Source organism: Somniosus microcephalus, chromosome 11 (genome assembly GCF_052327205.1).
Source record: "Somniosus microcephalus isolate GS21.2 chromosome 11, FLI_Smic_1.0, whole genome shotgun sequence".
NCBI classification, from domain to species: Eukaryota; Metazoa; Chordata; class Chondrichthyes; order Squaliformes; family Somniosidae; genus Somniosus; species Somniosus microcephalus.
The window spans coordinates 233,390,973-233,418,779 of record NC_140997.1 but is presented as its reverse complement, the minus strand read 5'-3'; the positions used below and the strand labels follow the sequence as shown (position 1 = coordinate 233,418,779).

At 53.0% G+C, this 27,807-nt stretch overlaps 2 protein-coding genes across 3 annotated transcripts in view; both read left to right on the top strand.

Moving 5' to 3' along the window:
- The first annotated feature begins 597 nt into the window (after nucleotides 1-597).
- Nucleotides 598-3,881, top strand: LOC147111343 (uncharacterized). Its single transcript, XM_086002132.1, has one exon. The coding sequence runs from the start codon at nucleotides 733-735 to the stop codon at nucleotides 1,405-1,407; it is 675 nt and encodes a 224-aa protein (XP_085858258.1). The 5' UTR covers nucleotides 598-732; the 3' UTR covers nucleotides 1,408-3,881.
- A 12,617-nt stretch (nucleotides 3,882-16,498) lies between these two features.
- LOC147111342 (phosphatidylinositol 4,5-bisphosphate 3-kinase catalytic subunit gamma isoform) overlaps nucleotides 16,499-27,807 on the top strand; it is a 56,681-nt gene continuing 45,372 nt past the window's right edge. Inside the window, exons 1-2 of one of the 2 annotated variants that reach the window (XR_015080086.1) lie at nucleotides 16,499-17,038; nucleotides 24,667-26,631. Coding sequence is in view for 1 of the 2 variants with exons in the window: in XM_086002131.1 (XP_085858257.1) it covers nucleotides 24,676-26,631 (1,956 nt within the window). In the remaining variant the exon portion in view is untranslated. The remainder of the gene's footprint in view (nucleotides 17,039-24,666; nucleotides 26,632-27,807) is intronic. The other variant, XM_086002131.1, reaches the window with a different exon arrangement.

The following is a 27,807-nucleotide window of genomic DNA, read 5'->3' as shown; positions in this document are numbered from 1 at the left end:
AACCACCGTCTGCCCCACCTGTGACAGAGACTGTAGGTCCCGCATTGGACTCATCAGTCACCTGCAAACTCATTTTTAATGTGGAAGCAAGTCATCCTCGGCTCCGAGGGACTGCCTAAGAAGAGAAGAAGGTCACCTGTCCTAATATCTCCTAGTGTGGCTCGGTGTCAAATTTTGTTTGATAATCGCTGCTGTGAAGCTCCTCGGGACGTTAAAGGCGATATATAAATGCAAGCTGGTGTCGTAATAACTTTTAGCACAATACACGCACTGACCTTGATTGGAAAATGGAGATAAGGGAGCCGCAAGACTACATTTCGTTGTACTGCACTTGTGCATTAACAATGACAATAAAGTTGATTATTATTAAAGGGTTTGAGGATCAGTGATGGATTGGGGGGGGATGTTCCTCTGACCTCCAGTGCTTGAACTCCACACGACCTCTTGCCTCAGGGGTCGGGGGTGCGGCTTCCCCCCCCCCCCCAAAAAAATCTGAGGGGAAATTTTTTTTTTGCTGGCAAGGCCCTGTGAGGAGGGCGGGGTCAGGGGTCAGGGCGGCCCGGTGACCCCGGGGCTGCAGCTCCGCCGGCCGGAAGTGAGGTCACCGAGGGGGGGGAGCGAGAGAGAGAAACCGGATCTGCAGGCCCGAAGCCTGGGGCTGGAGTTTGGAGCGGCCGGCCGAGCGATGAGGATGATGGGGGCGGATTGAGCGAGTACCCCTAGCGAGGAGTGATGTCGATGGCCGGGCCCCAGCCGCCGCCTCCTCCCCCGCCCGAGGGCCCGGCCGTGCAGCGCTGGTCGCGGCTGGGCCTGGTGGGCCCGCCGGCCCTGGAGGCGGCGCTGAGCGTCTTCAGCCCGCGGAGCGCCGACCCGGGCCAGTCGCGGCGGCAGCTGCTGAGCCTGGTGCAGGGCCTGCGGGACGAGGGCTGCCTGCCCACCGTGCTGCGGAGCCGCGACGTCTACGGCTACACCTCGTGTACCTGCAGGGTGCCGCCGCCGGCCGCCGCCTCCAGCGCCGAGCCCGGGGCCTCGGCCTCCAGCCCGGCCCGCCCCGGCCCCGAACACCCCAAGCCGGCACCCAAAGCCCGCGGCTGGTTGCGGCCCCCGGCCCCGGCAGTCAGGCTGGGCCGGCGGGCTATGCTGGAGGCCCGGCCCCGGGGGCCGCGCTACCCCGAGCGGAGCCGCCTGTGCCAGCGGGCCGACAGCCAGGAGCCGGGAGGCGGCGGCCGGAGGAGGAGGCGGAGGGAGGCGGGCGGCAGCAATGCCCGGCTGCAGCTGCTGCGCTCCAAAGTCATCAAAGTGGACGACTCGTCCTCGGAGGAGGAGGTGCGGCGCAAGGCCCAGCGCATCTTGCGCCTCAACCTGTCGCCCGTCATCAAAATCAGGCCCATCAACCACCCGAGCTAGGCGTGGGCCCCGGGCCGGACACCGCTGGACAGAGCACCGGACACTGCCCGGGCCGGACACCGCTGGACAGAGAGCCGCACACTGCCCGGGCCAGACACCGCTGGACAGAGCACTGGACACTGCCTGGGCCGGACACCGCTGGACAGAGCACCGCACACTGCCCGGGCCGGACACCGCTGGACAGAGCGCCGGACACTGCCCGGGCCGGACACCGCTGGACAGAGCACCAGACACTGCCCGGGCCGGACACCGCTGGACAGAGCACTGGACACTGCCTGGGCCAGACACCGCTGGACAGAGCGCCGGACACTGCCCGGGCCGGACACCGCTGGACAGAGCACCAGACACTGCCCGGGCCGGACACCACTCGACACGGCCCGGCCTGGACCATGGACACTCCCCGGCCCGGACGCCGCTGGACACTGCCCAGCCCGGCCTGGAACTTGGACAGAGCACTGGACACAAGCCTGGCCACAGCCTCAACCATGGACAGAGCACCGGCCACCACCTCAACCATGGACAGAGCACCGGCCACAGCCTCAACCATGGACAGAGCACCGGACACAAGCCTGGCCACAGCCTCTCTGCACAGTGGACATCGCCTTCAGACAGACTCTGTTTTTTATATGATGATGAACTTCTTACACAATCTGCCTGTTCTGGTTCCCCTCTCCCTGTTCCTTGGTGCTTCAGGCGAGGATCTGTCATTTGTTATAACAACAGACAATGCTGGAAACACTCACTCAGCAGCATCCGTGGAGAGAGAAACAGAGTCAACGTCTCTGGTCCCGGTCCCTTCGTCAGAACTGGATTTGTTGATGGATCTGCAAAGACGAAACCTTTTTTTTGGAGCTGGGTTTGCTCTTCTGCAAACATTCCCCTCGGCTGCCCACGCCTGCTTCACCTTTTTGTGCAATATAAGATGTGACTTAACTGCTGCCCAAAGGCCTGAGCCACCACTCAACCCGTTTCAGTCCTTTCTTTGTGATTTCCTTTTAGTTTTTAGTTCTTTTTCTCCCCCCCCCCCCCCCCCCTCTCTTTGCTAACTTCAAAGTGCAGCTGCTATAAGGATTTGGAACCAAGCTTCATAGAAACATAGAAGATAGGAGCAGGAGTAGGCCATTCGGCCCCTCGAGCCTGCTCCGCCATTCAATGAGATCATGGCTGATCATCCAAATTCAGTACCCGGTCCCTGCTTTCTCCCCATACCCCTTGATCCCTTTAGCCTTAAGAAATATATCCAACTCCTTCTTGAATATATTTAATGAATTGGCCTCAACTGCCTTGTGTGGTAGAGAATTCCACAGGTTCACCACTCTCTGGGTGAAGAAATTCCTCCTCATCTCTGTCCTAAATGGCTTACCCCTTACCCCTTCAGTTGATCAGTAACAAGAACAGGAAAAATGCTGGAAGAACTCTCAGCAGGTCAGGCAGCATCTGTAGAGAGAGAAAAACCGAGTTAACGTTTCAGCTCGGTGACCCTTTGTCAGAACTGGAAAAAGTTGGAGCAGTATCAGATTTTTTAAGCAAGTCTTAAAAAGTTTTTCCAACTTTTTCCAGTTCTGATGATCGACCTGAAGCGTTAACTCTGTTTCTCTCTCCACGGATGCTGCCTGACCTGCTGAGTGTTTCCAGCATTTTGTGGTGTTGTTTCAGATTCCCAGCATCCGCAGTATTTTGCTATTGTTCAGTCGATCAGTGTTGGTCTTAAGATGCTGCCTGTGCTGCTTTAGACATGTTCCCTCTTTAAACCCACCCTCCCTAGACATCTTTACATCGGGGTTCCCCGCGGCTGGTCGTTTTAAGACGTTTTGAAAAGGGAGCTGTTGTGGATTGGTGTGGCTGAGCTGGAAGGCTCGGGCTTCGGTCCGCTCACTGGTTTCCCTCTGGCTCAGTGGGGGGTTGGTTTTTGCACTTGGATTCTGTGCCGGGGGCTGGTTCTGGTCCAGCGTATCTGCTCCTGATCGCTGTCGGGAGCACCTGCGCCTCTGTCTGTCCGCTGAGGAAAGGACACAGCCTGGTGAACATTTCCCTGTCCCCCTCCCCGTGGCTGAATAGCCCATCAGCACCACCTGGAGCCACTTCAGCGAGATAACAGGTGGGGTCCCCGGTGCCAACCGACTGTATCCCGGCGAAATAATTCATTTAAGGGAAAGAAGGGGAGGGAGGGGAGACTGTGAGTGTGTTAGAGAGCCACTTGATTTCCAATTCCACAAGTATCCTACTTGTCGGAAGCTCTTGCAAATGGTGGTGGTGGGCTATGTATGTGCTGCTAGCGGCAGGGACCCAAGGCACTAATGACACAGCAGCAGAGGGCTGGTGCAGAGCAAAGAGACTACTGTAGACCGGGGGAGGGGGGGAGTGCAATCACTGTCTAGACTGGGGGAGGGGGAAGTGCAGTCACTGTCTAGACCGGGGGAGGGGGGAGTGCAGCCACTGTCTAGACCGGGGGAGTGCAGTCACTGTCTAGACCGGTGGGGGGGGAGTGCAGTCACTGTCTACTGTAGACTGGGGGAGGGGGGAGTGCAGTCACTGTCTAGACTGGGGGAGGGGGAAGTGCAGTCACTGTCTAGACCGGGGGGGGGGGGGGGGAAAGAGTGCAGTCACTGTCTAGACCGGGGGGGGGGGGGGGGGGAAAGAGTGCAGTCACTGTCTAGACCGGGGGGGAGTGCAGTCACTGTCTAGACCGGGGGGGTGGGGAGGGAGTGCAGTCACTGTCTACTGTAGACTGGGGGGGGGGGGGGGGTGCAATCACTGTCTAGACTGGGGGAGGGGGAAGTGCAGTCACTGTCTAGACCGGGGGGGGGAGTGCAGTCACTGTCTAGACTGGGTGGGGGGGAGTGCAATCACTGTCTAGACCGGGGGAGTGCAGTCACTGTCTACTGTAGACCAGGGGGGTGGAGTGCAGTCACTGTGTGCTGAAGTATAAATGAATGACTTGGATCAATTTGTATTTTCATGTGAGTGCGTCTGTGTGGATTTTTCATTCACAGTTTATACTTTGCTGTTGAAGTTCTCAGTAAAAGTTTGTAAACTGCTGGGTGTATGAGGAGGGCTGAATCTTTTAGAAGCGACCTTGGGGCTGGCGCACGCGAGCACCAGTCAACATTTGCAGAGTTTTATCTGGCAATTTCTTTTTTATCTCGCTAGGCCCTGGCTCCACCAGCGACCGACTGCTCTCTGATTTGGGCTTCACCCGGCAGTGCTGAGTGGCAGGCAATTCGAACAAAGGAGTCTTCACATTCCAGACCAATCCGGTTTTCCCCCACCCCCCCAATCCCCCCCAGCAGCAGTCGCTCAGGAACTTTACCTTGGTCAGGGTCCACTTACGAGGGACGTAACCTACGACCATCCTGAGCTCTGAAGGTACAGTTGTTCGCTGAGTAAACTGACGAATGCCCAGGAGAAATTTGCAGGGCTGTGGGGAAAGAGAGGGTGGGGGAGCGGGAACTAATTTTTAATTGCAAAAGAGATCTTTTAGAAGCTTATTGTGCGCCAAAGGATGGGTTTCGGGAGATTAAACTGCACGTTAAAAAAAAAAAAAAAAAAAAATCCAATCCCTAGTACAGTATTTTTAAAGCAATTACAGATTAACACTCTTTAATATATTCCTATATAAATAATGTACTTTTTAAAAAAAACTATAGCCTTTCACATCTTTCGCTGTGGGGCCTGGATGAGCAATCCCAAGAACGTGAGTCCAAATCCGCACCGCCGCAGTTTGAGAATTTGTTTTAAAAAGTGACCCTGAATCTGTCGAATTGTCGTTAAAAATCCCAGCTGGTTCACTGATGTCCCTCTCTGGAAGGAAACCTGCCGTCCCCACCCAGTCTGGGCCTACAGGTGACTCCAGTCCCACAGCAGGGTGGTTGACTGTTCACTCTGGCCCTCTGAATTGGTCCCAGCGAGACACTCCCAGCTCCAAACCCGCTCCCAGCGGTTCAAGGCGGCCCACCACCACCTTCTCAGGGCAGCTCGGGACGGGCAATAAACACCGGCCTGGCCAGCGACACCCACATCCCCAGATCAACTAAAATCTAAATCAATGAAGCTGTCTGGTGAACTTAAAACTTGAAATGTTGGGTTTGACTCTCCAGCCCTTCTCCCTATGACCGCCATGTGTGTTTGTGGGAGCACTTGTTAACTGAATGTTTCCCGAAAGTCAATTCTTGCCATGTTATGGCTTGTGTTGGGGAAACTTGAGCGAGCACCTTATCCCTTTGTCTAAGTATTAGATGGGAAGCCTGTTCCTCTGTTGTGAGCCGGTGACCAGAAGCTAGAGCTCCGTGACGATTGAAAGATGCTGTGTTTGCCAGAGGCTTTGCGTTGCCGTCTCCGCCCCTGCCTCAGCTCATCTGCTGCTGAAACCCTCCTCCATGCCTTTGTCAGCTCCAGACTCGACTATTCCAACACACTCCTGACCGACCTCCCACCTTCCACCCTCCGTAAACCTCAACTCATCCAAAACTCTGCTTCCCCCGTGTCCTAACTCACACCCAGTCCCGTTCACCCATTACTCCCTGTGCTCACTGCCCCGTGTCCTAACTCTCACCCAGTCCAGTTCACCCATCACCCCCTGTGCTCACTGCCCCGTGTCCTAACTCTCACCCAGTCCCGTTCACCCATCACCCCCTGTGCTCACTGCCCCGTGTCCTAACTCACACCCAGTCTTGTTCACCCATCACCCCCTGTGCTCACTGCCCCGTGTCCTAACTCACACCCAGTCCCGTTCACCCATCACCCCCTGTGCTCACTGCCTCGTGTCCTAACTCACACCCAGTCCCGTTCACCCATCACCCCCTGTGCTCACTGCCCCGTGTCCTAACTCACACCCAGTCCCGTTCACCCATCGCCCCCTGTGCTCACTGCCCCGTGTCCTAACTCACACCCAGTCCCGTTCACCCATCACCCCCTGTGCTCACTGCCCCGTGTCCTAACTCGCACCCAGTCCCGTTCACCCATCGCCCCCTGTGCTCACTGCCCCGTGTCCTAACTCACACCCAGTCCCGTTCACCCATCACCCCCTGTGCTCACTGCCCCGTGTCCTAACTCACACCCAGTCCCATTCACCCATCACCCACTGTGCTCACTGCCCCGTGTCCTAACTCACACCCAGTCCCGTTCACCCATCACCCCCTGTGCTCACTGCCCCGTGACCTAACTCACACCCAGTCCCGTTCACCCATCACCCCCTGTGCTCACTGCCCCGTGTCCTAACTCGCACCCAGTCCCGTTCACCCATCACCCCCTGTGCTCACTGCCCCGTGTCCTAACTCGCACCCAGTCCCGTTCACCCATCACCCCCTGTGCTCACTGCCCCGTGTCCTAACTCACACCCAGTCCCGTTCACCCATCACCCCCTGTGCTCACTGACCTACATTAGTTCCCAATTAAGCAACACCTCGATTTTTAAAATTCTCATCCTTGTTTTCAAATCCCCTCCATGGTCTCGCCCCTCCCTCTCTCTGTAACCCCCCACACCCTCTCTGCGCTTCTCCATTTCTGGCTTCCTGCGCATCCCCGATTTTAATCGCTCCAGCATTGGTGGCCGTGCCTTCAGCTGCCTGGGCCCCAATATCTGGAATTCCCTCCCTAAACCTCTCTACCTCTCTTTCCTCCTTTAAGACCCTCCTTAAAACCGACCTCTTTGACCCAGCTTTTGGTCACCTGTCCTAATATCTCCTTGTGTGGCTCGCTGTCAAATTTTGTCTGATTTACGCTCCTGTGAAGCACCTTGGGACGTTTTGCTATGTTAAAGGTGCTATATAAATGCAAGTTGTTGTGTAACCCACTGAAACATTATCTAAAACACGAGAGAGAGAGAGATAGAGGGGGTTCTAAGTAATGAATATTCTCAATTTAAGACACACCCAAAGTTTTAACATAACTTTTTTTGTATCAATTGAATTCCGATTTACGATGTTGTGTTGCGAATAATGAAGGATTTGTACTATTTGAAATGATTTTAGTTCAGGGCCTACTTTCCATAATGGTGCTTAACGAGGAGCTAAGATTGGGCCGGCTCTGGTCGTTGGGGCCTGGGATGAGACTCCGTGCATCATAGAAATGGCTTTTGAATTTTGGAGAGAGCGCCGGGGCAGCCTGTTGGCCAACTTCTATCTTGCGTTTGATGTAAGATGTATTGTTGGGCCCCTTTATTTAGACCGGTGTTGTCCAGCACACCAGCCACATGTGGCTAATTGGGAATCCAGGTGTGGCACATTGCATTCCTGATTAGTAAATAAAATAATTGGTGACGGGCACCGTCGCTGGTCATGTGACCTCAATTCTCATAGTTGCATGGCGTGTGAACTTTAACCTTTTTGTGTGTTTGTTGGTAAAACAGTGCGAGGAGAAGCAGAGAGTGAGAGTGTGGTTTGATCGTTGTGGCTGCTTTACTCCCCGGGTCACTGAATGGGGGGAGATGTGTTAAATATCCAGGTGTGAAGTACGTCTACCTGTATCGTGTGCGAGACCTTTTCTACTAAAATTAGTGCGTGAGTTTAAAACGGTGTCGCCTGTAGCCTCCCCTGTGGCTCCTCAGCGGTTTCTATCGGACAACACTGGGCTAGATTAAATATTTAGTTTTTATCGGGGCTCTTTATATGTCCGTTTCCTTCCCCCGCAAACTCTGGGCAAATGCAACTCTCTGCCATAGTCCTGACGCACGTAGGCCTGGAAGGAGCCAGGCTCCCTCCCTGGACTCTGTGCAGCTATCTGATCTTGGCCATCATCGCTCGAGCGGCTGCAGTTGGCCTCCGACTAGCCCCAAGCTAGGGAACGGGGGGGTGGGGAGGGGGCGGTATCACAGCCAAAGGGCCCCCCCGCCACACCCCTGCCTCCCCAGGTCTGATTGTAACGCTGCAACCATTTCAGGAAAGCATGTGTGCGTGCGGACTTGGGCCGAGGACGGAATTGAGCTTGGCTGTGATGCTTTCCACAGTCGAATAGCCCGCCAGCACACACTCTAGACTCGCACGTGAAGAAAGGCTGCTCGGGCCAGGCACTGGGGGGCAGACAGTGCACCCCCCCCCCCCCCGAATACATAATTTGAGAGTAGTCGGCACCGTCGGGAAGACGGGAAAAATAAAATGGCTCCAATACCCAATCGTATCTATTGATAGTTTAAAGATATTGACTGTTTCGGCCAATAAGAGCAAAGCTGCCTCTTTATCCCATTTCCCCCGACCCTACCAATGAGGTCTCCCTTTCTAGAAGCTTAAAGTACTTGCAGTGTTGGGCGATTTCATCAACTTTGGGTGCCCGGGCTAGTTGTAACCAAAGGGTGGTCATTTAACATTCCGAACATGCAAGGCTGTCGCAGTCAAGATGGCGGTCGCCTCTTTCAGTTCTGATTGCGAGAGGCTGCGGTTCCTGAAAAGCGTCGCGTTGCCTGTGCAGGATGTCCGTGGCCCCTCGGCGAGAATTGAGGGCGAAGTTTCAAAGTGTCACTGAAACGAAACAAGATGCAATATTCCTGACCATTTTCTGTATCTCTGACCATTTTAATATCTGTCTAGCTGCACGCTCGCTGTCTGCCTGATCTACGTGTTAATTGTATTAACCGAGAATATTGAATGTTGATGGTACATGTGTTTTTGGTTTAAGTAATTATTTGTGTTTTTACATATATATAAAAATAATCAGCTGCTTTTTCAGCAGAAACCCTTACTGTGAATTATGAAAAGTCTGGCAGGATATCGGATTTGTGTGTTTTATTTTAAAAACAATTATCAAACTATCGTGCCAATATTTTGAACCTTGTTTTTGCATTAACTCTCTCTCGTGGATCTTGCAATTTCGGTACCAATCTTGCAAAGTGTTTCAAAGATTAGTATTAGCTTTTTAGTTGAGGGCAAGTGAGCTTGGGTATAAGTAGGCCTAAAAACAATCAAAGTGCAGATCCACAGGATGGGACGGCAGTCTCTCTGGCAGCGGTGGGACTGGGGTTCAGCTCCCCAGTTGATGACTGGCCATCCAATCTGGGGCCAACGTGGCACCAACTCAACTCTTCATCTACTTGAGCAGAATCCAAAGATGGCTGGGGAGGTGGCGGAGTATAGATATTCTAACCTATCTAGAATAAAATTGATTGGATGAGCCCAAAGTTGAAGGGGAGAGAATTTGCGGGGCTCTGGGGAAAGAGCAGGGGGGGAGTGGGACTAATTGGAGAGCTCTTTCAAAGAGCCGGCACAGGCAGGGTGGGCCGAATGGCCTCCCTCAGTGCTGTAAGATGCTATGAAGTTTGACTGCTGGTTTGAATTACTATTGCTCGGGAGGCAGTGTCCGAATGTTTGCCCCAACTGAAAAGGGGTTGCTGTAGTAATCTTGACGTGCAATATTCTTGGGCCTACAGAAGGGACGACTTCCTTGTAAATGTTAACCCACAGAGCAGTGTTGTTATTATTGGTATTATCCTAATTAATGGCGTTTTCAGAGAGCATTCCCGGGAATGCTGCACCTTGCACTGATGGGACGAGGTTTTGTACCTCTGTTCCCCAGGTGGTAAGGTCTTAATGATCAGTCGAGAGTATGATGGGCAGTTGCCAAGTGGAGGCCAGGTGCTTCTACAGGACGGGGCGGGCGAAAACCTGTCTGACCAACAGTTTTTTTTTTAATAAGGAGAGTTGAGGGGCAGTAAAAGGCTCCTGGTCCCGAAAAAGCCCGTCTCCTCCTCCTCTTCGCAGAGGCGCGACTGACCGTATCCTGCAGCTCCCTCCGTGGAATGTGCGATCGAGCTCTCTGTGCCGAGCAGGTTGGGGCTGCGTCCAGTACCTCGCCTCACGGTGCGGTGAATTAACCGCGAGCTGCTGAAAGGCGCAGCGAGTCAGGGCCACAGCCTGTCCACTGCGAATGGTACACGGTCTAAAATGGGCATCGCGGCCGCGTGTTCTTCATACAGACCGTGCGAGTAGGTGGCTTTCACCGTAAAGTACTGTGCGCGCAGTATGTTGTCAAACTGTCTACTTTTAATTAGCATCTATGCATTTTTTTTTGTAAAAGTACATCAAACGGCACTTGCTGCGATTGGGGCTGGAGGTATCTCGATACGTGGCGAGACGTTATCGTGAGAGGCGTCTGTGGGATCTTGTGGCCAGCGGGTAGACTGTGGAAATGACACCCAGGGAACCAAAGCTGCTCGTGTGGAAATAGTTTGGCAAGCGGTTCCATGGGTCGATAGGAGCGGTGTGCGTGTTTAGATTTTTAAAACGAGGGGTGGGGTGGGGTGAGGGCAAGGAACGAGGCGATTGATTTATATATTTTTAACCTTTTAAAACTTTAAAAAAAAAAGGATTTTCACACATGAAAATGAAAGCTAGGAGCGAGTGATTTTGATATCCTGAGCTGTTTGTATGTTTTACGATAATTTTCCAAATGATGCTTTTGACTGTGAAACGTACTGCGACTTTCACTGTCTATCGGGCTTACAATATGGGCGGGAGTTATTTAAATAATAAAATCATTTTCAGCGATTTGTTAAAAGGTGTGTTTGAGATTATTTGAATAGCATTAATTATTCGAGAAACTAGTGTCTTGCTTCTCCCCTCCCCTCCCCTCCCGCGAGTGCTGACTCTCACTGGGGCGCTAGGTGCCCCGCGCTACCTCAGCCACGCAAGGAAGTAGGCGGCGACAGGCTGTTCGCCTACAGAGGGCATCACACGGAGCGGCTCATCACATTCAGCGTGATCAGGAGAGGGAACCCACACACTTTCTTTTTCGTCTTCCTAGCCTAATGTCGCTGAGGCTAACCAGTGCCCCACTAGCTTCCCCCTCTTTTTTCTCATTTATTCATGGGATGTGGGCGTCGCTGGCAAGGCTGGCATTTATTACCCATCCCTAATTGCCCTCAAGAAGGTGATGGTGAGCCGCCACCTTGAACCGCTGCAGTCCGTGCGGTGAAGGTGCTCCCACAGTGCTGTTAGGGAGGGAGTTCCAGCATTTTACACTGGCGACAAGGAACGGCCCATATATTTTCAAGTCAGGATGGTGTGAAGGACACCCAATGAATTGAGAGGCTTCAGAAAAGGGCTGGAAAATCTCTATAGCAATAGGCGTTCCTTAAACCCAGAGAGAATAAGCTGGAGGCTCTGTTATTACCTTGAAGCCAAGAGCTTTGAGTCTTGGCCTATTGGCCTATTATGTGCTTACACCATGGCCACAGGCCCAAGACTGTTCTGATCATAACTCCTAATCATCCTGCAATAACAATGCTTCTTCCCCTCTGACTCACTGTAAACCATCAGAGCTTGACACAGCCTCGCCTGTTGCGCAGTGGAGATCTCACGCTCGCCAAGACATTACTGGCAAGGGTTGGCATCTCCTGTTGGACCGTATTCCAAGAGGGTTCATCACATGACCGCGCCGCTCCAACCGCCACCCCCCCCCGCCCAGGCCATCGGTCACCCATCAATAGTGTCGACCCACGCCGCAATCGGTCAGTAATGGCGACTGCGGTACCCACAATCCTCGGTGATCCAAAACCCCGCTCTATCCACGTGCCACGGCCGCAATACAAGCTGGGCACGCTGTTACCAGTCCGGTCAGAACAAAAAAAGGATAGGCCTCTGTGATTTTTCTCCCGGCTTTGCTCAGAGTGTCCGGGGGATTAATCCTCAATTCTGGGCCAGCCGGCCACCCTGACCACTCGGGTATCAGTCTCCAGGCCTCTGAGGATGGAAAGATTGCCATTGACATTCCTTAAAGGGTTAAATTACGAGGACAGACTGGGCTTGTATTCCCTGGAGATTAAGGGTGATCTAATTGAGTTGATGGGGTCGAGAGAGAGAAACTATTTCCTCTGGTGGGGGGGGAGTCCAGAACAAGGGGGCAGAACCTTAAAATTAGAGCCAGGCCGTTCAGGGGTGATGTCAGGAAGCACTTCTTCACACAAAGGGGGGTGGGAATCTGGAACTCTCCCCCCGAAAAGCTGTTGAGGCTGGGGGTCAATTGGAAATTTCAAAACTGCGATTGATAGATTTTTGTTGGGTAAGGAAGGGTATTAAGGGATACGGAACCAAGGCGGGTAAATGGAGTTAAGATACAGATCAGCCCTGATCTGATTGAATGAGGGAACAGGCTCGAGGGGCTGAATGTCCCCTTGTTCCTATGTTCCTAAATTTATCACAGGTGTCATACCCGGTGCAATCAGCACTCCGGGTCAGGGTGGGTTTGCTGGACTTGCTCTACCGATATAACATACGGCAAAATGGGGTGGTGCAAGGGTGGGGCAGGAATATTGCGCACGAACGCCAATGCGGGCGCCAAATTTGGAGACATTGGAGAGGTCAAGGCCCGGCCACCTTTAAATTTCTTCGGACTCCCGCCCCAGCTGGAGCGGGAATTCAAGTGGCAGGAGGCTGCAAACGGGGTCCCGCGGGAAAGATCCCCGGCCATCAGGTCACTGGCGAGGGGGAAATCTAAAATAAAATGTAAAGACTAACCTGCCTGGGCCTCTCCTGACCATCGAACCCCGCTCCTGGAGGGAGGGGGGGGTGGTGGCAGGCAGTAGTGGGGGTGGTGTTGAACCCGTCACTGCTCTCCTCGCTCAGGCCTCAGTTTAAAATTGCAACCAGACCCCCGTGACACCATCGGGACCCACTCGGCATATTTAAAACAATCCCATTCAGCCTGCTGAAAAGAGCGGGTTAAGATCGGACCCGAGAGCGAAAGGGGTAATGTCGCTGCCCCCATTTGAACTCTACCCCACACCCCCGCCCCAGCCCAGTTTCCATCAGGATGAGGTGAGGGGAGTTAAAATCAGGCCCAGTATTCTTGTCCTCAAAACTGCAACAGGGTCTCAAAGAATAAAACAAACGGGTAAACCGCAAGGGATAGTTAGCGAAGCTTGATGTTTGTTGGAGGAGTGCGTTCAGTGTTAGTAAAGGAACTTGTGCTAATCTCACTATCCCGACTCGTCTCCAGTCCCTACGGTTACAGATTTGGAGTTCTTGAGCAGCAGAATTATTAACCAAGAAAAAACATCCTCCTGAACTCAACAGGGTTTATTTAGTTAAGGAAGTACTTAACTTTGTTAATCATTTCTTGCAATGATTTACCTGGATGTTCATTACCATTGTAGCTGGGTGGATTTAGGCAGAGCAGGGGCAAAAAAACGGTACATAAGAATTAGGAGCAGGAGTCGGCCATACGGCCCCTCGAGCCTGCTCCGCCACACGGCCCCTCAAGCCTGCTCCGCCATTCAGTAAGATCATGGCTGATCATCGACCTCAACTCCACTTTCCTGCCCGATCCCCGTATCCCTTGATTCCCCTAGAGTTGAAAAATCTATCATTGAGTCATAGATAGAGTTATACAGCACAGAAAGAGGCCCATCGTGTCCACGCCGGCCATCAAGCCCTATCTAATCTAATCCCATTTTCCAGCACTTGGTCCGTAGCCTTGTATGCTATGGCGTTTCAAGTGCTCATCTAAATGCTTCTTGAATGTTGTGAGGGTTCCTGCCTCTACCACCCTTTCAGGCAGTGAGTTCCAGATTCCAACCACCCTCTGGGTAAAAAAGTTTTTCCTCAAATCCCCTCTAAACCTCCTGCCCCTTACCTTGAAACTATGCCCTCTGGTTATTGACCCTTCTACTAAGGGGAAAAGTTCCTTTCTATCTACCCTATCTATGACCCTCATAATTTTGTACACCTCAATCAGGGCCCCCCTCAGCCTTCTCTGCTCTAAGGAAAACAACCCCAGCCTGTCCAGTCTCTCTTCATAGCTGAAGCGCTCCAGCCCAGGTAACATCCTGGTGAATCTCCTCTGCACCCTCTCCAATGCAATCACATCCTTCCTATAGTGTGGCGACCAGAACTGCACACAGTATTCCACCTGTGGCCTAACCAGCGTTTTGTAGAGCTCCATCATAACCTCCCTGCTCTTATATTCTATGCCTCGGCTAATGAAGGCAAGTATCCCATATGCCTTTTTAACCACCTTATCTACCTGTCCTGCTGCCTTCAGGGATTTATGTACATGCACACCAAGGTCCCTCTGATCCTCTGTCTTTCCTAGGGTCCTACCATTCATTGTGTATTCCCTTGCCATGTTAGTCCTCCCAAAATGAATCACCTCACACTTTTCAGGGTTAAATTCCATTTGCCACTGTTCTGCCCATCCGACCAACCCGTCTATATCGTCCTGTAGCCTGAGGCTTCCCTCCTCGCTATTTACCATTCCACCAATGTTCGTGTCATCTGCGAACTTACTGACCATACCTCCTACATTCATATCTAAATCATTAATGTACACTACAAACAGCAAAGGACCCAGCACCAATCCCTGCGGCACACCACTGGACACAGGCTTCCAGTCACAAAAACAACCTTCGACCATCACCCTCTGCCTTCTGCCACTAAGCCAATTTTGGATCCAATGTGCCAAATTGCCCTGGATCCCATGGGCTCTTACCTTCTTGACCAGTCTCCCATGTGGGACTTTGTCAAAAGCCTTACTGAAGTCCATGTAGACTACATCAACTGCACTGCCCTCATCCACACACCTAGTCACCCCCTCGAAAAATTCAATCAAATTGGTTAGACATGATCTCCCCCTGACAAAGCCATGCTGACTATCCTTGATTAATCCTTGCCTCTCCAAGTGGAGACTAATTCTGTCCCTCAGAATTTTTTCCAATAATTTCCCTGCCACTGATGTTAGGCGCACTGGCCTGTAATTCCCTGGTTTATCCCTACTACCCTTCTTGAATAATGGTACTATGTTAGCTGTCCTCTGGCACCGCCCCTGTGGCCAGAGAGGCTCTGAAAATTTCTGTCAGAGCACCTGCAATCTCCTCGCTTGCCTCACACAGCAGCCTGGGATACATCTCGTCTGGGCCTGGGGATTTATCCACTTTTAAGCCCACTAAAACTGCTAGTACGTCCTCCCTCTCAATACTAATTTGTTCAAGTATATCACAATCTCCCTGCCTGATTTCTATGCCTACGTCGTCCTTCAGTGACATCCTTGACCCTGGCACCAGGGAGGCAACATACCATCCTGCAGTCATATCTGCGGCCACACTTCAGTAATCCCTCAGTATTGCCCCTCCGACAGTGCAGCGGAGAGTATTGCCCGGCCGACAGTGTAGCGCTCCCTCAGAACTGCCCCTCCCACAGTGCAACGCTCCCTCAGCACTGCCACTCCGACAGTGAAGTGCTCCCTCATTGCTGCCCCTCCGACAGTGCAGCGCTCCCTCAATAATGCCCCTCCAACAGTGCAGCGCTCCCTCAGTACTGCCGCTCCAACAGTGCAGCGCTCCCTCAGTACTGCCTCTCCGACAGTGTGGCGCTCCCTCAGTACTGCCCCTCTGACAGTGCGGCGCTCCCTCAGTACTGCCCCTCCGACAGTGCAGTGCTCCCTCAGTACTGCCCTGCCAACAGTGCAGTGCTCCCACAGTACTGCCCCTGCGACAGTGCAGCGCTCCCTCAGTACTGCCTCTCCGACAGTGCGGCATTCCCTCAGTACTGCCCCTCCGACAGGGCGGCGCTCCCTCAGTACTGCCTCTCCAACAGTGCGGCGTTCCATCAGTACTGCCCCTCCGACAGGGCGGCGCTCCCTCAGTACTGCCTCTCCAACAGTGCGGCATTCCATCAGTAATGCCTCTCCGACAGTGTGGCATTCCCTCAGTACTGCCCCTCCGACAGTGCAGTGCTCCCTCAGTACTGCCACTCTGACAGTGCAGTGCTCCCTCAGTATTGTCGCTTCAACAGAGCAGCACTCCCTCAGTACTGGACCTCTGACAGTCCGGTGCTCCCTCAGTACTGCCCCTCCAACAGTGCAGTGCTCCCTCAGTACTGCCCCTCTCATAGTGCAGCGCTTCCTCAGTACTGCCCCTCCGACAGTGCGGCACTCTCTCAGTACTGCCTCTCCGACAGTGCGGCGCTCCCTCAGTACTGCCCCTCCGACAGTGCAGCACTCCCTCAGTACTGACCCCTGGAGAGTCAGCGTAGATTTTTGTGCTCCAGTCTCTGGAGTGGGACCTGTACCCATGACTTTCTGACTCAGTGGTGTGAGACAGTGCTACCCACTGAGCCACGGCTGGCAGAGCTAAAGGTGCCACCAGGTGTGGTACTGAGCCACACAGACCCTCAGTATGGTAAAGGGAGTGCCCTGCATGGACCAGTAGCCTGCCTGGTCTCACACAGGAGGAATTGTCACTTGGTGCAAGGTGCCAGAGATGAACCCTCTCCATACCCCATGGTCAGCCCCTTGTAGAGGAGGGGGAAGGTGGAAATAAACAGGGGCGAATAAAGCAAAGGCCGAGGCCCCATCGGCCCCTCGAGCAGACTGGAACAGCACTGTCGACATTGGATATTGCTGTCTAACTGGTAGAGCAGGTAACCAATTAACCAGGAATGAGGAAACTGCAGTGATTATGCCAAGTCTTCTCATACCTGACTACCTCTACATGTAAACTCCAGTTCAGCAGGTGTTACCGTCTGCCACTGTCAAACTTTCCTACTCAATCTGGATTGCCCTTCCCCCTCCAAAAAGAACTATACCCGTCACTTGTGTGAGAGTTTCGGTCTTGCCTTCAGGGATAAGCAGGGGCTGAGGGAGCAGCTGTCAGAGATGGACAACACTCGCTCGACTGGAAAGCCTGTGTCAGAATCTGCTTGAAATTCAGGTAATAGGATGTCGAAACAGGGAGATTAGTTCAGAGAAGGACTGGCTCCCGGGCTTGTTCCATTCTTAAAAAAGTGGGTATTCTGTGCTCAAAAAAATTAATTAATTCTCGGGATTATTGCCCATCCCTAATTGTCATTGAGAAGGTGGTGGTGAGCCGCCTTCTTGAACAGCTGCAGTCCGTGTGGTGAAGGTGCTCCCACAGTGCTGTTAGGAAGGGAGTTCCAGGATTTTGACCCAGCGACAATAAATGAACAGTGATATATTCCCAAGTCAGGATGGTGTGTGATTTGGAGGGGAACTTGGAGGTGGTGGTGTTCCCATGCGCCTGCTGCCCTTGTCCTTCTAGGTGGAAGAGGTCGCGGGTTTGGGAGGTGCTGCCGAAGAAGCCTTGGCGAGTTGCTGCAGTGCATCTTGTAGATGGTACACACTGCAGCCACGGTGCACCAGTGGTGGAGCGAGTGAATGTTTAAGGTGGTGGACGGGGGTGCAAATCAAGCGGGCTGCTTTGTCCTGGATGGTGTCGAGTTTCTTGAGTGTTGTTAGAGCTGCAGTCAACCAGGCAAGTGGGGAGCTTTCCATCAGAATCCTGACTGATCCACTTGTGTGTCACGTCATTCTGATGGAGATTGGCATCAAGCTGCTTTATGTCATCCCTGGACTTCACAACCCAAATGGTGGCCCTTTTAAAATGACCAGGGATTGATTAAAGCACTGGGGGGAGCTTTACTCTGTATCTAACCCGTGCTGTACCTGCCCTGGGAGTGTTTGATGGGACACTGTAGAGGGAGCTTTACTCTGTATCTAACCTGTGCTGTACCTGTCCTGGGAGTGTTTGATGGGACAGTGTAGAGGGAGCTTTACTCTGTATCTAACCCGTGCTGTACCTGCCCTGGGAGTGTTTGATGGGACAGTGTAGAGGGAGCTTTACTCTGTATCTAACCCGTGCTGTACCTGCCCTGGGAGTGTTTGATGGGACAGTGTAGAGGGAGCTTTACTCTGTATCTAACCTGTGCTGTACCTGTCCTGGGAGTGTTTGATGGGACAGTGTAGAGGGAGCTTTACTCTGTATCTAACCCGTGCTGTACCTGCCCTGGCAGTGTTTGATGGGACAGTGTAGAGGGAGCTTTACTCTGTATCTAACCCGTGCTGTACCTGCCCTGGGAGTGTTTGATGGGACTGTGTAGAGGGAGCTTTACTCTGTATCTAACCCGTGCTGTACCTGCCCTGGGAGTGTTTGATGGGACACTGTAGAGGGAGCTTTACTCTGTATCTAACCTGTGCTGTACCTGCCCTGGGAGTGTTTGATGGGACACTGTAGAGGGAGCTTTACTCTGTATCTAACCCGTGCTGTACCTGCCCTGGGAGTGTTTGATGGGACTATGTAGAGGGAGCTTTACTCTGTATCTAACCCGTGCTGTACCTGCCCTGGGAGTGTTTGATGGGACTGTGTAGAGGGAGCTTTACTCTGTATCTAACCCGTGCTGTACCTGCCCTGGGAGTGTTTGATGGGACTGTGTAGAGGGAGCTTTACTCTGTATCTAACCCATGCTGTACCTGCCCTGGGAGTGTTTGATGGGACAGTGTAGAGGGAGCTTTACTCTGTATCTAACTTGTGCTGTACCTGCCCTGGGAGTGTTTGATGGGACAGTGTAGAGGGAGCTTTACTCTGTATCTAACTTGTGCTGTACCTGCCCTGGGAGTGTTTGATGGGACTGTGTAGAGGGAGCTTTACTCTGTATCTAACCCGTGCTGTACCTGCCCTGGGAGTGTTTGATGGGACTGTGTAGAGGGAGCTTTACTCTGTATCTAACCCGTGCTGTACCTGCCCTGGGAGTGTTTGATGGGACAGTGTAGAGGGAGCTTTACTCTGTATCTAACTTGTGCTGTACCTGCCCTGGGAGTGTTTGATGGGACAGTGTAGAGGGAGCTTTACTCTGTATCTAACCCATGCTGTACCTGCCCTGGGAGTGTTTGATGGGACAGTGTAGAGGGAGCTTTACTCTGTATCTAACTTGTGCTGTACCTGCCCTGGGAGTGTTTGATGGGACAGTGTAGAGGGAGCTTTACTCTGTATCTAACTTGTGCTGTACCTGCCCTGGGAGTGTTTGATGGGACAGTGTAGAGGGAGCTTTACTCTGTATCTAACCCGTGCTGTACCTGCCCTGGGAGTGTTTGATGGGACAGTGTAGAGGGAGCTTTACTCTGTATCTAACCCGTGCTGTACCTGCCCTGGGAGTGTTTGATGGGACAGTGTAGAGGGAGCTTTACTCTGTATCTAACCCGTGCTGTACCTGCCCTGGGAGTGTTTGATGGGACAGTGTAGAGGGAGCTTTACTCTGTATCTAACCCGTGCTGTACCTGCACTGGGAGTGTTTAATGGGACAGTGTAGAGGGAGCTTTACTCTGTATCTAACCCGTGCTGTACCTGCCCTGGGAGTGTTTGATGGGACTGTGTAGAGGGAGCTTTACTCTGTATCTAACCCGTGCTGTACCTGCACTGGGAGTGTTTGATGGGACAGTGTAGAGGGAGCTTTACTCTGTATCTAACCCGTGCTGTACCTGCACTGGGAGTGTTTGATGGGACAGTGTAGAGGGAGCTTTACTCTGTATCTAACCCGTGCTGTACCTGCACTGGGAGTGTTTAATGGGACAGTGTAGAGGGAGCTTTACTCTGTATCTAACCCGTGCTGTACCTGCCCTGGGAGTGTTTGATGGGACAGTGTAGAGGGAGCTTTACTCTGTATCTAACCCGTGCTGTACCTGCCCTGGGAGTGTTTGATGGGACTGTGTAGAGGGAGCTTTACTCTGTATCTAACCCGTGCTGTACCTGCCCTGGGAGTGTTTGATGGGACAGTGTAGAGGGAGCTTTACTCTGTATCTAACTTGTGCTGTACCTGCCCTGGGAGTGTTTGATGGGACAGTGTAGAGGGAGCTTTACTCTGTATCTAACCCATGCTGTACCTGCCCTGGGAGTGTTTGATGGGACAGTGTAGAGGGAGCTTTACTCTGTATCTAACTTGTGCTGTACCTGCCCTGGGAGTGTTTGATGGGACAGTGTAGAGGGAGCTTTACTCTGTATCTAACTTGTGCTGTACCTGCCCTGGGAGTGTTTGATGGGACTGTGTAGAGGGAGCTTTACTCTGTATCTAACCCGTGCTGTACCTGCCCTGGGAGTGTTTGATGGGACTGTGTAGAGGGAGCTTTACTCTGTATCTAACCCGTGCTGTACCTGCCCTGGGAGTGTTTGATGGGACAGTGTAGAGGGAGCTTTACTCTGTATCTAACTTGTGCTGTACCTGCCCTGGGAGTGTTTGATGGGACAGTGTAGAGGGAGCTTTACTCTGTATCTAACCCATGCTGTACCTGCCCTGGGAGTGTTTGATGGGACAGTGTAGAGGGAGCTTTACTCTGTATCTAACTTGTGCTGTACCTGCCCTGGGAGTGTTTGATGGGACAGTGTAGAGGGAGCTTTACTCTGTATCTAACTTGTGCTGTACCTGCCCTGGGAGTGTTTGATGGGACAGTGTAGAGGGAGCTTTACTCTGTATCTAACCCGTGCTGTACCTGCCCTGGGAGTGTTTGATGGGACAGTGTAGAGGGAGCTTTACTCTGTATCTAACCCGTGCTGTACCTGCCCTGGGAGTGTTTGATGGGACAGTGTAGAGGGAGCTTTACTCTGTATCTAACCCGTGCTGTACCTGCCCTGGGAGTGTTTGATGGGACAGTGTAGAGGGAGCTTTACTCTGTATCTAACCCGTGCTGTACCTGCACTGGGAGTGTTTAATGGGACAGTGTAGAGGGAGCTTTACTCTGTATCTAACCCGTGCTGTACCTGCCCTGGGAGTGTTTGATGGGACTGTGTAGAGGGAGCTTTACTCTGTATCTAACCCGTGCTGTACCTGCACTGGGAGTGTTTGATGGGACAGTGTAGAGGGAGCTTTACTCTGTATCTAACCCGTGCTGTACCTGCACTGGGAGTGTTTGATGGGACAGTGTAGAGGGAGCTTTACTCTGTATCTAACCCGTGCTGTACCTGCACTGGGAGTGTTTAATGGGACAGTGTAGAGGGAGCTTTACTCTGTATCTAACCCGTGCTGTACCTGCCCTGGGAGTGTTTGATGGGACAGTGTAGAGGGAGCTTTACTCTGTATCTAACCCATGCTGTACCTGCCCTGGGAGTGTTTGATGGGACAGTGTAGAGGGAGCTTTACTCTGTATCTAACCCCATGCTGTACCTGCCCTGGGAGTGTTTGATGGGACAGTGTAGAGGGAGCTTTACTCTGTATCTAACCTGTGCTGTACCTGCCCTGGGAGTGTTTGATGGGACAGTGTAGAGGGAGCTTCACTCTGTATCTAACCCGTGCTGTACCTGCCCTGGGAGTGTTTGATGGGACAGTGTAGAGGGAGCTTCACTCTGTATCTAACCCGTGCTGTACCTGCCCTGGGAGTGTTTGATGGGACAGTGTAGAGGGAGCTTCACTCTGTATCTAACCCGTGCTGTACCTGCCCTGGGAGTGTTTGATGGGACACTGCAGAGGGAGCTTTACTCTGTGATGTGCCATCAATAACTCAAAGACAAGGAATTAAAGGATTCAACTGAAGGCTTTTAATCACTAAGAACATTGCATGTCTTTCCACATCGGATTCGTCTGGCAGAAATGACTCATACAGCTCTTGAGACCTTTATATGACAAAAGACAGGGGCGGAGCCAATACACACAATAGGAAAAAGGGGGCGGTACACACAATACAATGCAGGCAAAACACAGGGGCTGATGAAGGCATATATTTCATCACATTCACCCCTTCTACAGATTTAGTCTGTCCGGGGGTGTGATAGTCCTTCCTGAAGGTCGCAACAGTACCTCGGGTTCCGACCGGGAGTCCGTGGTGCCCTCCTGGGCATACCCCTGTGCTGGGGGTGTTGCAGGTACTTCTGGGGGTGGTGAGCCTGGGGATGGTGGAGGTTCTTCTGGGGGTGGTGAGGATGGGTCGTCGTCGCTTCCTGCCGAGGCGAGTTCCTTTATGGACACGGTGTCCTCACGCCCGTCGGCGTGCTTGACGTATGCGTACTGTGGGTTTGCGTGGAGTGGGTGTACTGCCTCCACGAGGGGATCCGTTTTGTGGCCCCTCACATGCTTCCGTAATAGGACTGTCCCTGGGGTGGAGAGCCACGAAGGTAGGGACACTCCTGAGGTTGATTTGCGGGGAAAAACAAACATCTTCTCGTGAGGAGTGGCGTTAGTAGCAGTACACAGTAGCGACCTTATCGAGTGGAGTACGTCTGGGAGGACCTCTTGCCAGCGGGAGGTAGGGAGGCCTTTAGACCTTAGTGCTAAGGTGACCGCCTTCCACACCATCGCGTTCTCCCTCTCCACTTGCCCATTACCCCGGGGGTTATAACTAGTGGTCCGACTCGTGGCTATCCCCTTCGACAGCAGGTATTGGCGCAGTTCGTCGCTCATGAACGACGCCCCCCCTGTCAGTGTGGATGTAGTTAGGCATGCCGAACGTGCAATACAGGCTGCCGAGGCACTTGATGACCGTGGCACTGGTCATGTCTGGGCAGGGGTAGGCGAATGGGAAGCGGGAGTACTCATCCACAATGTTGAGAAAGTACACATTGCGGTCGGTGGAGGGGAGTGGTCCCTTGAAATCTAAGCTCAGGCGCTCGAATGGCCGTGTAGCTTTGATCAGGTGGGCTCGGTCGGGCCTGAAAAAACGGGGCTTGCATTCCGCACAGGTGCGGCAGTCCCTGGTCATAGACCGGACCTCCTCGATGGAATAGGGCAGGTTACGGGATTTTATAAAGTGGAATAGCCGGGTGACCCCCGGGTGGCAGAGGCCATTGTGGAGGCCCTGTAGCCTGTCCCCCTGGATGCTGGCACACATCCCTCGTGATAGGGCGTTGGGGGATTCGTTGAGGGCCCCCGGCCTATATATTATGTCGTACTCAAACGTGGAGAGTTCGATCCGCCACCTGAGAATTTTGTCGTTCTTGATCTTCCCCCTCTTTGTTGTTAAACATGAAGGCTACTGACCGCTGGTCGGTAAGCAGGGTGAAGCGTTTGCCGGCTAGGTAGTGCCTCCAGTGCCGCACTGCCTCCACTATGGCCTGGGCCTCCTTCTCTACCGAGGAGTGCCAGATCTCGGGCCCTTGGAGGGTTCTTGAGAAAAAGGCTACGGGCCGCCCATCCTGGTTGAGGGTGGCTGCTAAAGCGAAGTCGGACGCATCGCTTTCGACCTGGAAAGGGATGTTTTCGTCCACTGCCTGCAGCGCGGCCTTCTCAATGTCGTGTTTAATGCTGTTGAAGGCGGCGTGGGCCTCGGCCGTGAGCGGGAAGGACGTTGATTTCAGGAGGGGACGGGCCTTGTCAGAATAATTGGGGACCCATTGGGCGTAATAGGAGAAGAACCCCAGGCACCTTTTCAGGGCCTTGGGAGTGTTTGGTAGGGGTAGCTCCCGTAGGGGGCGCAATCGGTCGGGGTCCGGACCGATTTCCCCGTTTTCCACCACGCAGCCCAGGATACAGAGGCGCGTGGTGCTAAAGACACACTTATCCTCGTTGTAGGTGAGATTGAGTCTGAGGGCGGTTTTCAGAAATCTCGCGAGGTTCGAGTCGTGGTCTTGCTGGTCGTGGCCGCAGATGGTGACGTTGTCTAGGTATGGGTAGGTGGCTGTTAACTGGTTCTCATCGACCATGCGGTCCATCTCCCACTGGAAGACCGAGACCCCATTCGTTACCCCAAAGGGGACTCTGAGGAAGTGGTAGAGGCGTCCGTTCGCCTCGAAGACGGTGTATGGACAGTGTAGAGGGAGCTTTACTCTGTATCTAACCCGTGCTGTACCTGCCCTGGGAGTGTTTGATGGGGCAGTGTAGAGGGAGCTTTACTCTGTATCTAACCCGTGCTGTACCTGCCCTGGGAGTGTTTGATGGGACAGTGTAGAGGGAGCTTTACTCTGTATCTAACCCGTGCTGTACCTGCCCTGGGAGTGTTTGATGGGACAGTGTAGAGGGAGCTTTACTCTGTATCTAACCCGTGCTGTACCTGCCCTGGGAGTGTTTGATGGGACAGTGTAGAGGGAGCTTCACTCTGTATCTAACCCGTGCTGTACCTGCCCTGGGAGTGTTTGATGGGACAGTGCAGAGGGAGCTTTACTCTGTATCTAACCCATGCTGTACCTGCCCTGGGAGTGTTTGATGGGACAGTGTAGAGGGAGCTTTACTCTGCATCTAACCCGTGCTGTAGCTGCCCTGGGAGTGTTTGATGGGACAGTGTAGATTGAGCTTTACTCTGTATCTAACCTGTGCTGTACCTGCCCTGGGAGTGTTTGATGGGACAGTGTAGAGGGAGCTTTACTCTGTATCTAACCTGTGCTGTACCTGCCCTGGGAGTGTTTGATGGGACAGTGTAGAGGGAGCTTTACTCTGTATCTAACCCGTGCTGTACCTGCCCTGGGAGGTAAGGATTGAACCCACCACCTCCCTGTTCTGTATTTCAGTACCGGACCCCAGAATTATCCACTGAACCCCTCGAGGGAGCCATTCTCTTGAACGCGCGATTGCTTGCACACGTTCTTTGTGTTACTCCTGATGGTATTACATGTTGCCTTGTATCCTGCAGCGGAGGAACATGGACCCGTTACCAGCACCGTCCTCCATTGACCGGGACGAGGACGAAAGTGAGTTGTGCAATGCCGGGCCTTTTACCGACTGCGGCACGATGCTCTTCACCTGCGTGCTGCCAACAAAGCAGCCTCACGACGGCCATAACGAGGTGATCACCGTGGAGGTGCCGGTGAACAGCACGGTGAGGACCCTGCGGATGTTGACCTGGATGAAGGCGAGGAATGAGAGCGCTACACCTTCTGCCTACCAGATTTCCAACCCTGACTCCTTCCAGCTCCTGTACAAGAAAGGAATGACTTGGTACGAGATTTACGATGACCAGCAGTTGCTGCGGACTCTAGACTCAGTGAAATACTGGAAGAGTCTGGGCCAGGAGAAGGGCCTGCTTTACATCAAGAGCAGACCCACAGAGACGGAAGAGGGTGAGCAATTCTGGAAGCGGTTGGCCTATCTGACGGGGTACGACGTACGGAATGCCGTCGCCTGCCAGCGCGATGAGCTGGGCTCTGCCCGCAGGAAGCTAGCCGCGGCTAGACAGGCCGAGTTGCACAATCGAGACGGTAGGGCTTATGCAATGGAACCTTGGCTGGCTTCAAGCCCTCTTCCCAAGGCCCTCAAGGGTCAAATCAGCAAAGAGCTGGTGGTCGCAATCCACTACAGTGGCACCAGTCATAAAATGAAGGTGGGTGTTTACGACACGCCAGACGTGATCATTCACTCCTACACACACAAGATGGCCGAGAAAGGATTGCCGGTGCACAGTGCCGACGGTAGCCTAGTCCTGAAGGTCTGCGGAAGAGAAGAGTACATCACCGGAAACTGGTCGCTGGTAGACTTTATCTGGGTCAGGCGCTGCATCAAGAATAAGGAGCAACTCCACTTGGCATTGGTGACCTCTCCGTCCCTTGCAGACGATGAGGTCAACATTGCGGACTGGCCTTTGGTTGACCAATGCACGGGACTCACCGCGGCCCATGACCAACTGACCCTAAGGAGCAAGGATATTGAGCAGATTGTGGTGCTGTCACTCTGGGATTGCAATAGGCGCTTTCGTGTCAAGATTGTGGGTATGGACTGTCCAATTTTACCAAGTAAGAGCCTCCCGAGTGTATACGTGGAGGCAGCAGTGCGTCATGCTACTAACGTTCTTTCTTCCGCAAGGTCTCAACCGATGCCTTTCACTGAAGAAGTTATGTGGAACGCTTGGTTGGAGTTCGACATCTTGGTGAAGAACCTCCCCCAAGGATCGAGTTTGAGCTTGTGCGTGTACGGAGTGGACGCAGAACTCTCCGCCGCGAGAGACGGAAGGCCCACCCTACAGAGCGCCAAAGATGGAGATCCGCACAGAGGCAAGACGAAGCTCCTGTACTTTGTCAACCTCCTTCTGATTGACCACCGATCGTTCCTCCAGCAAGGGGAACACATCCTTCACATGTGGTCCTACTCAAGCCGTGAAGAAAACCTCGTGACCCACGAGGTGGACAAACTCTCATCCAAGACCAACCCAGATGTCGAGAACTCCGCGGCCATCTGTATCGTGCTGGACACCTATAATTACCCGGTGGCTTTACCGAGCGGCAGGAAATCAAGGTCCAGTTGGGTTAATCAGGCGTCAGATGATGAGGACGTCCCTACTAAAGAAGAGGCAAAGCACGAAGAGTCTCAGGCTTCCCTCAGTGGCTCACAGACGGATATGTTCAAGCGATTCACAGAGGAGTGCGCCCGGTATAGCAACTCCCTGCCCAAATTTCTCAGCACTGTTCAATGGGGTGACCTTAAAGCAGTGGAGGAAGTCCATTGGCTTTTTGAGCACTGGAGCCCTCCTGAACTGGATATCGCCATCGCGCTGGAACTCCTCAGCATTAACTTTGCCGATGAGAAGGTCAGGACCTTATCGGTCCAACGACTGGAAGAGTTAGACAATGACCACTTGTTGAGATACCTCCTGCAGCTCGTACAGGTGTGCCTGCTTCTCTTTTATTACATTCTTTTCCTCAAGGGTTTTGACCTGCTAGGGAACGAGCCTGGGAGTAAGAACATAAGAACATAAGAATTAGGAGCAGGAGTCGGTCATTCGGCCCCTCGAGCCTGCTCCACCATTCAATAAGATCATGGCTGATCATCGACCTCAACTCCACTTTCCCACCTGATCCCCATATCCCTCGATTCCCCTAGAGTCCAAAAATCTAGCGATCTCAGCCTTGAATATACTCAACGATTCAGCATCCACAGCCCTCTGGGTAGAGAATTCCAAAGATTCACCACCCTCTGAGTGAAGAAATTCCTCCTCATCTCAGTCCTAAATGGCCAACCCCTTATCCTGAGACTCTGCCCCCTGGTTCTAGACACTCCAGCCAGGGGGAAACAATCTCTCAACATCTACCCCGTCAATCCCCTTCAGAATCTTATGTTTCAATGAGATCACCTCTCATTCTTCTAAACTCCAGAGAGTATCGGCCCAATCTACTCAATCTCTCCCTCAAGTGCCCGATCTTCATATGGCAGCCTGGGCAGTCAATGTTGGCGTTCTTTCTCACATGGGGCAGGGCATCACATCATTATCAGTCATTGTTGCGTGCTCCTTCGGAGCGTTGTATGGTAGATCGTAAGTCTCCACTTCTCATAATCTCTCCACAGGCTGGAGAGGGTTCCTAGATTCTGGGGCTTGAGGTCAGCTGTAAGGGGCCAAGGATCGGGTCCTTCTTGGCCTTCCACAGTCAGGGCGGGTTTCCGGAGGACCAGGCTCTGGGTGGCCAGGCAGTGCCGGGTGACCGGCCGAGCCTGGCTGCCAGCCCCTTTCGGCCGAATTGTGACATTTATGAGGAAGGTTCCCACCTGACCCTCGGTGGCCTGGTCACATGTGCCCGAATGGGGCAGAAGCGGCTGAAGATCCGACGGTCCCTCAGGCCAATTTCTGACCGGTCAGCTCGCGAGAGACTCCCACGTCTCCGATGCACACGGGATAATCGGAGCAAATAGTATACAGCGAAGCTTTGTTGCGATGACCACGTGTTCCCATCCAGATCCGTCATCACCAACAGCATCAATGCAACAGAGGGGGAGGCCATTCGGCCCATCGTGCCTGTGCTGGCTCTTTCGTCGAGCTCTCCAATTAGTCCCACTCCCCCGCTCGTTC

Coding starts and splice junctions, on each gene's coding strand:
- LOC147111343 (XM_086002132.1), top strand. CDS start 733: ATGTCGATGGCCGGGCCCCAGCCGCCGCCTCCTCCCCCGCCCGAGGGC.